The sequence below is a fragment of the Mustela lutreola genome, chromosome 12, assembly GCF_030435805.1.
Source record: "Mustela lutreola isolate mMusLut2 chromosome 12, mMusLut2.pri, whole genome shotgun sequence".
NCBI lineage: Eukaryota > Metazoa > Chordata > Mammalia > Carnivora > Mustelidae > Mustela > Mustela lutreola.
Window position 1 is genome coordinate 35,535,430 of NC_081301.1, and position 13,499 is coordinate 35,548,928.

General features: G+C 41.0%; 1 protein-coding gene and 1 pseudogene across 1 annotated transcript; both read left to right on the forward strand.

Moving 5' to 3' along the window:
• The first annotated feature begins 653 nt into the window (after positions 1 to 653).
• On the forward strand, positions 654 to 6,429 carry LOC131812512 (olfactory receptor 2S2-like). Its single transcript, XM_059142169.1, has 2 exons — positions 654 to 692; positions 5,461 to 6,429. The coding sequence occupies exon 2, from the start codon at positions 5,470 to 5,472 to the stop codon at positions 6,427 to 6,429; it is 960 nt and encodes a 319-aa protein (XP_058998152.1). The 5' UTR covers positions 654 to 692; positions 5,461 to 5,469.
• A 2,615-nt stretch (positions 6,430 to 9,044) lies between these two features.
• On the forward strand, positions 9,045 to 9,910 carry LOC131812116 (olfactory receptor 13C7-like; annotated as a pseudogene).
• The last annotated feature ends 3,589 nt before the right edge of the window (positions 9,911 to 13,499 follow it).

Genomic DNA, 13,499 nt, shown 5'->3' on the forward strand with positions numbered 1-13,499 from the left:
TAGAGGCATAAATATTTAAAAGTGTTCCTCAACACTAAATCAATGTACAAAAAATCTATTGTATTTTCATATTCCAGCAACAGGTTATGAAATATTTTTAAAATCCAAGAAACATAAGCATACATATTATATATTTAAATATAATCATACATATTCATATATTTAAATATAAAATTTTAATACATCTGTATTAAAATATAAATATCATCATACAGCGGTAAATCTGGCAAAAGATCTCCATGACCTTCATGTGTAAAATTTTTAATTATAACATGTTTTGAATAATAGTAAAATAGAGAAAAATTCCCATTCATGGGTCAGAAAATTTGTTATGGAGATATTAGTTCTCTACTAACTGACCTATAGCTTCAATGTAATATCAATTTTTAAATCTCCAAAATAATAATTATACAATTTAAGAAGTTGAACCAACTTAATAATTTTAGAGAACAAAGGACTAAAAACTGCCATGACATATTTGAAGATGTACTGGATTAGGATAAAAGGATTTACCCTACAAGATATCAAAGTATACTATAAAGCTATAGTGATTGGAGCAACTTAGCATTGATACATGAACAGACAAATAAATGAATGGAAAAGAACAGAGATCCCAGAAATGGACACAGGCATGTTTGGAGATTTGATATATAACACATGTGATGTATTACACGTCACTGGAGAGAGGATGGGTCATAAACGCAAACAGGACAATTGGAAATACGTGTACCAAGGAGAAATGTGTAAGATATTTATAGCAGCATTCAACTAGGAGGCAGCCCAATGATCCATCAAAATAGAATGTATAAATAAGCTGTGTTATATTCATAAAATGGAATTTAGCAATACAAATTAATGAATTTAGCTATACTCATAAACATGAGTAAACCTCACAAACATAATATTGTCTGAAGAAACAAATTAAAAAGAATACCTATAAGGGTTCAATTTATATTGAGTTTAAATTTTTTTATCTGAGAGAGAGAGAGAGAGGGAGAAGGGAGGGGAGACAGAAAGGGAGAAGCAGACTCCCATCAAGCAAGGAGCCTGACAAGTCTCTGGATCCCAGGACCCCGGGATCACCCAAGGAGCCCTAAGACATAGAGATAACCGAGTGAGCTCCCCAGGCACCATGTATATTGAGTTTAGAAAAATGAAAGCCTAAACTTTAGCATTTAAGAATGTGTACAAATTAATAAAATTCAGGAAAACAAATTAAATCAGGAATGTGGTTATCTCTGGAAAGAGAAGGAAAGGATGGTTGAGGAAGTAGCCAGGGAGCTTTCAAGGTATTAGCAGTGTTTTAGCTTTTAAATTAGAAGATTATTACTTTATTAATCTTTAAATTAACAATATGTGTTTAATGAGCTTTCATATGCATTTACATATGTGTGCTATTTTCACATTTTAAATTATTTTAAATTCCTAAAGCATTAAACACTACAATGTGATGTCATCTCTCATCTTTCAGACTGAAAAATAGCAAAAAGAGCTCCTGAGAGACTAAAATAGTATGTTATCAGAGTGTGGAAAACACCTATGCTTATACGCTGATGATAGCAATGTGTAAATTTGGCAATACTTCTCAAAATTACAAATGTGTGTAAACAGGTATATTTTTACCACATGCAAAATTATGAATATGTTGTGCCATTGATTATAGCAGAATAAGGTTGGAAAAGACTAGAAGATCTAAATGTCCATTAATATTTGACTGGTTAATTAAATGATGGCACATTCTTACAATGGAATAAATTCCGTGATTTCAAAGAATGAGGCAGTATTACACATTTTTTTCAGATACACCGGGTATATTGTTCTGTGAGAAAATCAAGGTATTGGGCACCTGGGTGGCTCATTTGGTTGGGCGACTGCCTTTGGTTCAGGTCATGATCCCGGAGTACCAGGATTGAGTCCTGCATTGGGCTCCCTGCTCGACAGGGAATGTGCTTCTCCCTCTGACCCTCCTCCTTCTCATGCTCTCTCTCTCTCTTATTCTCTCTCTCTATATATCAAATAAATAAATAAAATCTTAAATAAAAATTAAAAGAAATACAGACAAACTAATTCTAAAATTTATTTTAAAAAAAGAAAATCAAGGTATTAAAGTGGTGCATTGTTGTGCAAAATTTGTCTTATTATCTTGCTTTTCTAACTGAATATCTCTGGGAGAAAAAACCATTAGGACATTGCTAGCATTGGTTGCCTCAAGGGTACTTAACCAGGTGACAAGATAAAGGAGTAATTCTGATTCTATATCCTTCTATACCTTTTACATTTTCTTTCAGGTACAAGTAAAACCTACTAATGGGGTGACAATCATGATGATGAGATCAAGAAGGAGGACAAAATCAATACAAAGCTAGAGTCATCAAAAGAGTTTGATGCTGATACAAAAATAGACACATTGATTGGAGGAATAGCATAACACACCCAGAAGTGAACTGGTGCTGATCTCATCAATTAATCTACAACAAAGGACACAAGAACACAAAATACGGAAAAGACAGTCTTTTCAATAAATGCTGTTGAGAAAACTGGAGAACTACATGCAAAAGAATGAAACAGTACTATTTTATTATATCATACAAATGTGAAATAAAAATTGATTAATGACAAGACCTGACCATAAAACTCCTAAAAGAAAACCTAGGCAACAACAATCTCTTGCACACATTCTTGCACAACAATCTCTTGCAACAATATTTTTCAGGATAATCTTCCTCAGAAAAGTCCTCTTGGACTTCATCGAACTAAAAAGCTTTTGCACAGTTAAGGAAATCATCAGCTAAGCAAAAAGGCAATCTGCTCAATGGGAGAAGATACTTGCAAACAATATATTTAGATACTACCCAAAATATATACATAAAAAATACAACTCAACACCAAGAAAATAATCTGATAAAAAATGGGCAGAGGATCTGAATAGATATGTCTCCAAAGATGACCTACAGAGGGCTAAAGAAAACATGAAACAATGCTCAAATTAAATTAAACCGACAGTGAGATACCACCTCACACAACTCAGAATGCTGAGAATCAATATGGCAAGAAATAAAGTGTGCTGGTGAGGAAGTGGAGGAAATGTTGAAATGAAGGTTTGTGAAGTGTCTGTCACAGTGCCTGGCACATGGGAGCACCTCACTCAGTGTAGCCAGTTCTGCTGCTGCTGTTGTGAGACATGTGTCCTGCCTCCCCATTCTGGATGTCAAGGACTCAGCAGGGGGACAACATACTCTGGCCCTGAATGGAGCACTGGCTTCTCTGGGAGCCCAGGGAAAGCTCAGGAGGAAACCAGCATCTGCTATACAGCCTTCTCCATCTCCAGGTGACCATGTCCCAGTCATTATCTCTAATTGGGACAGGGAGATGGTCCCTGGAGGCCCCAGGTATGTATGTATAGGGCCTGTAACCTGTGCACATTTGACATTCCAAACTTTAAATTGCTTTTGAGACCAACAAGGTCCCTGTAGGAGTTCACAGCTACTTCTTGAGGACTCCTTTCACTGCTGGGGAAGATGTACCCATGGGATTTCTGGGATTCAGACCAGGATGACAGGTCCTCCCCATGAAGAATCTGTAGCTGAGACACCCAGTTAGCCTGCACATCTAGGAGGAAGGATGTGAGAGAAACCCCACCAGAGGCTAGAGTTTCCAAAAGGCTGTATGGGGAAAAAGAAGACACAGGATCTCAGAGGTGAAAGAAGCCCAGCAGGGGAGTGTCTGTGGTCCTTCTCTGGGATCCAGGGTCTGGGCCAGGGCACAGTGAGAAACTGAGAATTGGCTCTGGGATCAGGAGACTGAGAAATGGCTACAAGCAGGATGCAGGTGGGGAGCGCTGGGCTGTGGTTGGGACAAGCTTGGTGGCCATGACTTTTGCAGAGCATTTTCCAAAGATGGACTTTCCTCCTCCCCCTGCCTCTGCTCCAAACACCTTCCAGCTGCAGCCAGCTGTGAGCAGCTGATGCTGGAGCAGGGAGGAGCAGCTGAGGCTAAGCCCAGGCAGTCCCTCCTGCTCTACGCTCACCACTGACCCAGCCCTGCCCTGACACTGCTATTGCATCCTCCCTGAGAGGAGCCCAGAGTCCTGGCAAGAAGGAAGCCTGATTTCTACCCCATACTGCTGAGATTTCCCAGAAGACTGAGCCTTTCACGGGGTCACAGGTGGTGCAGACAGGCAAGCTGGGACCCATCCTGTCTGTGATGCCCAGTCTGTGGCTAGTTCTATTCTCCTCACTTTCTTTCTACCTCCTATTCATGGGGATACCTCCCAGGACCCCCAGCGGATGCCTCAAACCACAGATAGTACTGAACTCTATGTATCCCTTCTCTTCCTACATACATATACCTATGACACAGTTTAATTTACAAATCTGACACAGTGAGAGGTTAACAATAACCGGTAATAACATACAATAATTATAACAACATCTCATAATAAAGTTATGTGAATGTGGTCTCTCCCTCATAGTATCTTATTATACTGGACTCCCTTTCATCCTGTGAAAATGCAAGATGATAAAATGGCCACATGATGAGCCACAGTAAGGTAAGTGACCTAGACAGTGAGATGCAATATAGGGCTACTCTTGACCTTTTGACCACAGGTCAGAAATATTATCTTCTGCTGCAAACCATAGTTAGAGGTGGTGGCAGGGCAGAAACCGAAGCTTTTTTTTTTTTTATCAAGAACTGAGTTAACTGGTCAATAAGCTGCTTGGCTGTCATCCCATAGTGTGGGTTCACTCACTCCAATTACTCCTTCGGTGGCCTTCATGAATTCTTCCCCGTGAGGGAACCTCCCCCACATATTGCCTTTAATATGTATTAGAACAGGCAGATCCCAATTCTGACAATAGGCAAGTCTGTTGCTGAGGGTGGGCAGACTAAGGAAGGATCCCTCATGCGGTTGAAATTTTACCTAGGCTTTATTCTGCCTTGGTGGGGATTAGCACTTTAAAAAAGGTTCTTTCAAAGGTAATCAATGTTTAACAAAGGCTTGAAATTTGGGAGTTGTAAGAATAGGATCAGCTTGGGGATTCTCCTCTCTATGAATCAAGGAAAGCCCAGATTAAATGAAATTTCTATTCATTTACATCAAATACAAAGAATTTACAGCATTTTCCCTTGCTCATCAAAAGAAGAGGAAAAGCCCTCCTTGACTGGGGATTAGCTCTGCTGGGCTCAGGTCCTGTCTCTATCACCACCTTGCTCAGAAGACTTGGACAGTTCACTTCCCCTCTCTGGGCCTCAATGCCGTATTTGTAAGCCCTCTTTCAGCCCTGACCGTCCCCCATCTAAGATCTAACCCCACTCCTACCTACTGTCTCTTTCAGTCATTTATCTCTTATGCACATATGTTGTCCTGTTCTGTAGCACAGAGTGATGGTGTACAAGATGCCTGAGACTTTTCTCAAGAAAGCCTCCTGTGCTGTATTTGTCCTTGGCTGATGACAGAAGGTATAGCACATGGAAAAAGCCAACTGGTCCTCCCCTGTGGCAGGGTTCATAATCCTGGGGCTCTCAGCCTACCCAAAGCTGGAGAAAATATTCTTTGTGCTCATCCTGCTGATGTACCTGGTCATCCTGCTGGGAAACGGGGTCCTCATCTTGGTAACCATCCTTGACTCCCGCCTGCACACGCCCATGTACTTCTTCCTGGCGAACCTCTCCTTCCTGGACATCTGCTACACAACCTCCTCAGTCCCCCTCATTCTCGACAGCTTCCTGACTCCCAGGAAAACCATCTCCTTCTCAGCCTGTGCCGTGCAGATGTTTCTCTCCTTTGCCATGGGTGCCACAGAGTGTGTGCTTCTGGGCATGATGGCATTTGATCGCTATGTGGCCATCTGTAACCCCCTCAGGTACCCCGTGGTCATGAGCAAGGCCGCCTATGTCCCCATGGCTGTCAGCTCCTGGGCTATTGGTTGTACGGCTTCTGTGGTACACACATCTTTGACAATTCAACTGCCTTTCTGTGGGAACAACGTCATCAACCACCTTGCCTGTGAGCTACTAGCTGTCCTAAAGTTGGCCTGTGCTGACATCTCCATCAATGTGATCAGCATGGGGGTTGCCAATGTGATCTTCCTGGTGGTCCCAGTTCTCTTCATTTTTGTCTCCTATGTGTTCATCATTGCTACCATCCTGAGGATCCCCTCAGCCGAGGGGAGGAGAAAGGCCTTCTCCACCTGCTCTGCCCACTTCACTGTAGTGGTCATCTTCTATGGGACCTTATTTTTCATGTATACAAAGCCCAAGTCTAAGGATACCCTAGGGAATAACAAAGAAGACCTTTCAGACAAGCTCATCCCCCTTTTCTATGGGGTGGTGACCCCCATGCTCAACCCCATCATCTACAGCCTCAGGAACAAGGACGTGAAGGCTGCTGTGAAGAACTTGGTGCCTCAGAAATGTTTCACCCAGTGATGGAGGGCTCCTCTGTGTTCCCACTCTATGAGAAAAGGACCTCTGATCATTATAGCTGCCTTCAAAAAGACAAGTCATGCAATCCAGAATCCTTTCTTGCCCTTCTGTTTATTTTCAAAGAATGTTTAACTTTTTGGAGTGTATCTTCTGAGTTTTAGCCATAGAGCTGAGAGTTTTAACAGATGTCACACAATGGATCTTTAATTGAATACACAAGGACATTCTGAACACATGATAAAACCAAGGAGAGAGGAACTATCAGAGTGAGTTTGGTTAAAGGCCTGCACTATGTCTGAGCTACACAGTCAGTCAGTGCACAGAGGAGAGAATGTGCTCCCAGCACTGTTGCCATCCCTTTTGGATTCCCCAGCAGAGTCACAGGAATGAGGAGGAAGTGGGAATTTTCATTTTGGACCATTTTTGAAATAGAGTCAGTTTGGCTGAAGTATAAGAAGAGACTGCTGCTGCCCCTCGGAACAATTTGTTAGTTAAACTGTAACCCCTGGAGGATTTTACTAGTTGCCAAGCACATTTAGATATGGCCTTAAGAAACACTGATCCTGACAACAGGTCTTTGGGGGAGAAGGACGATGTACGACCGTGAAGCTGGGCAGCTGGGGATGCCCGGCTCGCTCAAGGCGGAACGCCGCCTGCTTCAGGGAAGCTGAGCGCCGGGAGCGCCCGGTCAGCTCAGGGTGGAACGAACACCGCCTGCTTCCCTTTTTCGTGATCGCTCCTTTCTCTTCCCAGAAGTGCTCGTTGTTAGTTAGATGAGTCCTTTGAATGTGCTTGGTTAACTATAAACATTACCCTCCTCCTTGCTGGCCTGCAAGACATGAGGAACGTGTGACCTTCATCAATCCTTCTGTTGGTTATTGTTTTCTATCTAATAAAAGTAAGACTGTGGAGTTGCTCGTGCCAGCAGTCCTTTTCGACTGTTGTCCCCTGCTCCCAGTCTTTTGCAGCTGACTTGTTTGTGCCTAATTCTTCTCTCGTCTGACTGGAAGCGGCAAGAGACAAAGGCAAGTTCTCCAGATAAGAGTTTTTGGGTGGGAACAAGCTATTCTGGTACACTCCATTTCTTCTTAGTTATGGGATAATTGAGGCTATTTTTTCTCAATGCACTTCACATTATGAAACACTGCTAGGAAGTTAATGGCAAGAAAGAGTATAGAGTTTGAATTTGATGCTCAACACTTCGAGATATCCCCACTAGAAAAGCCAGTATTTGGTTGGAGGGTAACCCACATTCTAGAAAAAAGAAAGATGATAGAGATATTGACTGATAGATAGACAGAGGCTAAATATATTTGAAGACTTTGGAGGCTAATATTTGACATGTTTCTTTGTTTCAGGACTTCACGAAGTCTTTAATATGCTACAGTATACATTGAACGTCCAAGAGATGTAAACTCGGTAACATTTCCTGAGCCTCCATAGCTCAGCAGGATAAAAACAGGGAAGCTTTTTCTTATCTATGAGCTTCGGTTGGTTGCTTAACCATTTTCAGTCTATTTCATCATATTTTAACATCTAACCACTTGATTTCACATGAATTACTTACTATAAACAAGTTCTTTGTAAATGGTAAGCACAATGGAACTAGTAGATACCAGTATTGGTCGTATCATGAATGCTGCCCAGTGCTGTGTGCCATGTGGAACAGAGTAAGACACCGTCCCTATATAGAGTAATAGACACACAAGGTAAATGAGAGATTCAGAAGTGTTGCAGATGAATAGAAGCAAGTTTTTATGGCAAGTTTCTATGAAGTTCTTTGAATATGGCAGACTTTTTTCTAAAGAGAATTTAGAAAGTGAGTCCAATTTTGATACTAGATCTTGGAAGTTGGTTTTGCTTCAAGTGATATTTACATTTTCATATGTTTATTAAGAATGCATTGCCTAAGGGAGTGCCTGGGTGGTTCCATCGGTTAAGCAGCTGCCTTCAGCTCAGGTTGGGATCTCAGAGTCCTGGGATAGAGCATGTGTTGGGCTCCCTGCTCAGGTGAGCCTGCTTCTCCCTGTACCTCTGCCTGCTGCTCCCCTTGCTGTTCTCTCTCTCTCTCTCAAATAAATTAATAAAATCTTAAAACAAGAAAGGATGAATTGCCTAAGGATGCCTATTCGGTTAATAAAATTTCACATCCTTATGTTAGTCCTATTCCTAACTTCTACTTTTTACCGGTAGGGAAACAATCTTGCTATTGCAAATACACAATTGGCATCTAGTGGCCATTTAAGCAAACTTCTGACACTTAGTGAAGCCTTGCAACATCATTGTTAGAAGAGGACTCAGGAGGTTTTCTTGTTCAACCCTATGCACAGGAGCATGCTGTTCCTCTCCAATGCCCCTGACCCTAGGCAGTGCACATTTGCTTGGACATCTCCAGTGACAGACAATTCAATACATCAGATTCTAGATTTTTCACTTAGTCCTAGCAAATTCTTCCTCGAATTATGCTTAACTCTACCTTCCAATAGTGTCTACCTTCACTCCTAAAGCTTAGTGCCTCACCAGAAGATGCTCCAAATCTCCTCCTTCTGGTATATGAAGATAGTTCTGGTCCCTGAGTCCCCTCTGGCCAACAGACCCAGTATTTCCTCCTATGCCAAATGTTCTTTGTGCTCATTCTCTCGATGTATGTAGTGATCCTGCTGGGCAATGGGGTCATCATCATGGTGACTGTGCCTACCACCTACTAGCACATGTTCATGTGCTTCTTCCTGGAGAAACCCTCAATCCTAGACATCTGCTACACAACCTTCTCAGTCCCCCAGATTCTTGACATCCTCCTAAGACTCAGGAAAACCATCTCCTTTTCAGCCTGTGATAAGCAGATGCTTCTCTCCTTTGCCATAGGAGGCAGAGTATACGCTTCTGGGCATGATGGCATTTGATCGCTATGTGGCCATCTGTATCCCCCTTAGATACCCTGTGGTCATGAGCAAGGCTGCCTTGTGCCCATGGCTCCTGGGCAACTGGAAGCATGATTGCCATGATGCAAATATCCTTAGTGATGCGACTACCCTTCTGTGGGGACAATGTCATCAACCACTTTATCTGTGAGATCCTGGCTATTCTGAGGTTGGCCTGACATCTCCATCAAAGCAATCAATATGGCAGTGGCCAGTGTGATCTTTCTGAGCATTCCAGTTCTATTTATTTTTGTCTCCTATGTGTTTATCATTGCTACCATCCTGAGGATCCCATCAACTGAGGGGAGGAAAAAGGTCTTCTTCACCTGTTCTGCTCACTTCATAGTCATGGTCATCTTCTATGGGACCATCCTCTTCATGTATGGGAAGCCCGAGTCCAAGGACACCCTAGGAGCAGACAAGCAAGAATTTCAGACAAGCTTACCTCCCTCTTCTGTGGGATGGTGACCCCTATGCTCAAGCCCATCATATACAGCCTCAGGAACAAAGATGTGAAATCCTCTGTGAAGAACCTGGTCCTATGCAAACATGTCATCCAGTGATAGTGGGGGCTCCTGATAGATCTTTGTTGCCTAGCTTCTCTCAGGAGGGTCTCCTGAGGAGGATAAGATAAAGGGCCACTTTCATCAAAGGTGCATAGGCAAATCTGATTACACAGAAGGCTTTAAGTGAACAGGAAACATTTAATGGGATATTTCTGTCCCATTCTAGAAGCACTTGGACAAAAGTATACACTATTGGCCAAGCCTTGGAGTTGTCTATCTCTCAGGTGCATACTGAACTACTTGATGTCCAGGAAAGATAACACTTTGAGTTTTATTTTTGACTTTCAAATAGCTCTAGTACATAGCGGGCTGCAAGTCCGGAATTCTCCTACCCTGACCATTGTACCAATATGAGAGTTGAAATGTTGGCACATGCAAACACAGAGAGCACACACCCCTATAATTCCTTTCTCAAAGGGGTTTTGGGAGAAGGGGGTGGGATTATGGACATTGGGGAGGGTATGTGCTTTGGTGAGTGCTGTGAAGTGTGTAAACCTGGTGATTCACAGACCTGTACCCCTGGGGATAAAAATATATGTTTATAAAAAATAAAAAATTAAAAAAAAAAGAAATTTTATTTATAAAGTTTTCCCAAAAAACAGCTAAAAATACATAATGGAAGGACTGGGACAGATATGGTATATAAGACACAGTGGGGAATGGTCAAATGTCTGAAGACTGATAAAGTCTAATAAATGCTTAATGCCAAATGTGCAAAGACAAATATATGAAGGAATTATTAGGAAATGCATCAGGGTAAACAGTGACAACAAAGCAATGGTATAACTCCAGTTACAATTTTAGATGACTTAATTAAACTGAGAAATTTAGAAAAAGAAGTATAGTTACAACACATTGAAGGTCTGATCTTGTGAAGGATATGGAAGGAAGGGGAATCGTGTGAATATAATTCACTGCATTGACACTGAAATAACAAAAGTATTCATATGCTTGTTAGGGCTTTTGGGTGCCTCAGTCAGTTAGTAGCTGCCTTCAGCTCAGGTCATGACCCCAGGTTCCTTGGATGGAGCCATGTCAGACTCTGCTCAGCTACTCAGTGTGGAGTCTTTTCCCTCTCCTTCTGTCCTCCCCAACTTGTTCTCTCTGATAAATGGAATCTTTTATATATATATATATATATATATATATATATATATATATATATTTGTGAAAATTTTAAGAGAAAGTAAAAGTAGACAAGTATTAGCATAAAGACATTTAAAAGAATAAGATGATGATGAATGAGCAGAGAAACTTGATCACATGAAAAAAAGTCACTTACTGAACCTCAGTAGTTTTAAATCATTGCATATTAAACACATCACACATAGGACCCAGTTTTTTAAGGGGCTTCAAGTTTTCTAACATTAGGATACATTAGGAGATCTATTGCAACCATTTTGTTAATAGATTCAAGAAGAAAAAGTGATCTGATCAACAGATGTTGAGAAGTCACTTGATAAAACTTAACATAGATTTCTGACTTCTTAAAAGTAGCACACTTCAATAGAAGAAACTATCCCTAACGTGAAAGGAAGTATCAGAACATCAGTAAGCAGTATGTCTACGACATGGATGAGGTCACCAGCTTTCAATGTCTACATCATTTTGCAGTCTAGATAAATAGGTAAGATGAGGAAAACAAGGAACATAAATATTGAAAAGAAGGAAAAAAGGATACTATCCACAAATGTTGTTTAGCTAAAGAAAATTTACTAAATGCCAAAACTACAAGCAATATTAAGACAGCACACAAGAGGGGTTGTATATAATTCACCACAGTTAGAAAAATTTTACAATACCTAAGGAAAATATATAAGAAGTATGAGAGGCCTGTAAGAATATAATATAGTGATACAGTGATCATATATTAACAGGAGAAGTCATAAGATATTTTCATTTTGAAGAAGAAAAAGCACTGAACGTAAGCCTCAGGACATTAGTTATGCTCCAAGTGCCCTCATTCAAAGCCCTTCTCCTTCTTGCCAGCAGGTTGGGAAGAGACATTCCCTACCCACTTTCCCATCCCTATAGCAGGTCCATCTTCTTAGTTGGGAGGGATGGCCCAATCCCTGAGGCAAACCTGAATGCTCCCTGATCTAAAGGTCTCAGAAGCAAAGAAAACCAGCCTTCAACTCAGTCCATGCTTTTGGAGGTAACCAAAGAGTCTAGAACAGACCACTGACAAATGGAGGCTTTCACAACTCTGCTTATATGCTGATTACTTCCCGCCTCATTATGACTCATAACCATTTATCTCACGTTAGGATGACCCCCAAAATCTTCAAGAGATTACAGCCTCCAATGAACGTGTTTACTGACATGACCAAATCAAACATCCCAGATGGTCACAGACAACAGATGATAAAGGTAATTACCCAAATAGGTGAAATCGGAACATTTGTTTTTAATTTTTTAAATTATTTATTTATTTTCAGCATAATAGTATTCATTATTTTTTCACCATACCCAGTGCTCCATGTAATCTGTGCCCTCTATAATACCCATCACCTGGTACCCCAACATCCCACCCCCCACCACTTCAAACCCCTCAGATTGTTTTTCAGAGTCCATAGTCTCTCATGGTTCACCTCCCCTTCCAATTTCCCCCAACTCCCTTCTCCTCTCTAACTCCCCATGTCCTCCATGCTATTTGTTATGCTTTTTATTTTTTTAAGATTTTATTTATTTATTTGACAGAGAAAGAGAGATCACAAGTAGGCAGAGAGGCGGAAGCAGTCTCCCCACTGAGCAGGGAGCCTGATATGGGCCTCTATCTCAGGACCTTGAGATCATGACCTGAGCCAAAGGCAGAGGCTTAACCCACTCTGCAACCCAGGTGCCCAAATCAGAGCATTTCAAACAAGACCCTGTCATGATCAAAACAAAACAAAAACAAAAACAAAAACAAAACAAAACCTTCAGCATTGAACTGGAGATTCCAGACAGGGCTGTTGGGCAAGAAAAGAGACAAGCCTACCAATTTTAAAGGAAAACAAAAGTTGTCATCATTCCCTGGTGTTATCATTGCCTTCTATTTACAAAATCTGAATACCTTTGAGATATATTACAAATATTGAAAAGAGTGTTCCTCAACACTAAATCAATCTACCAAAAAATCTATTGTGGTTCCACATTCCAGCAACTGATTATGTAATAATCTAAAACACACCAAGAAATGTAAATGTACCTATTTGTGTATTTAAATATATGCATGTATACTTATATATTTAACTATAAATTTTAAAATATATGTATTTTTTTTAATTTTTTATTTTTTATAAACATATATTTTTATCCCCAGGGGTACAGGTCTGTGAATCACCAGGTTTACACACTTCACAGCACTCACCAAAGCACATACCCTCCCCAATGTCCATAATCCCACCCCCTTCTCCCAAACCCCCTCCCCCCGGCAACCCTCAGTTTGTTTCGTGAGATTAAGAGTCACTTATGGTTTGTCTCCATCCCAATCCCATCTTGTTTCATTGATTCTTCTTCTACCCACTTAAGCCTCCATGTTGCATCACCACTTCCTCATATCAGGGAGATCATATGATAGTTGTCTTTCTCTGCTTGACTTATT

What these genes read in the sequence shown, in the direction of transcription:
- LOC131812512 (XM_059142169.1), top strand. Translation starts at nt 5,470, where the DNA reads ATGGAAAAAGCCAACTGGTCCTCCCCTGTGGCAGGGTTCATAATCCTG.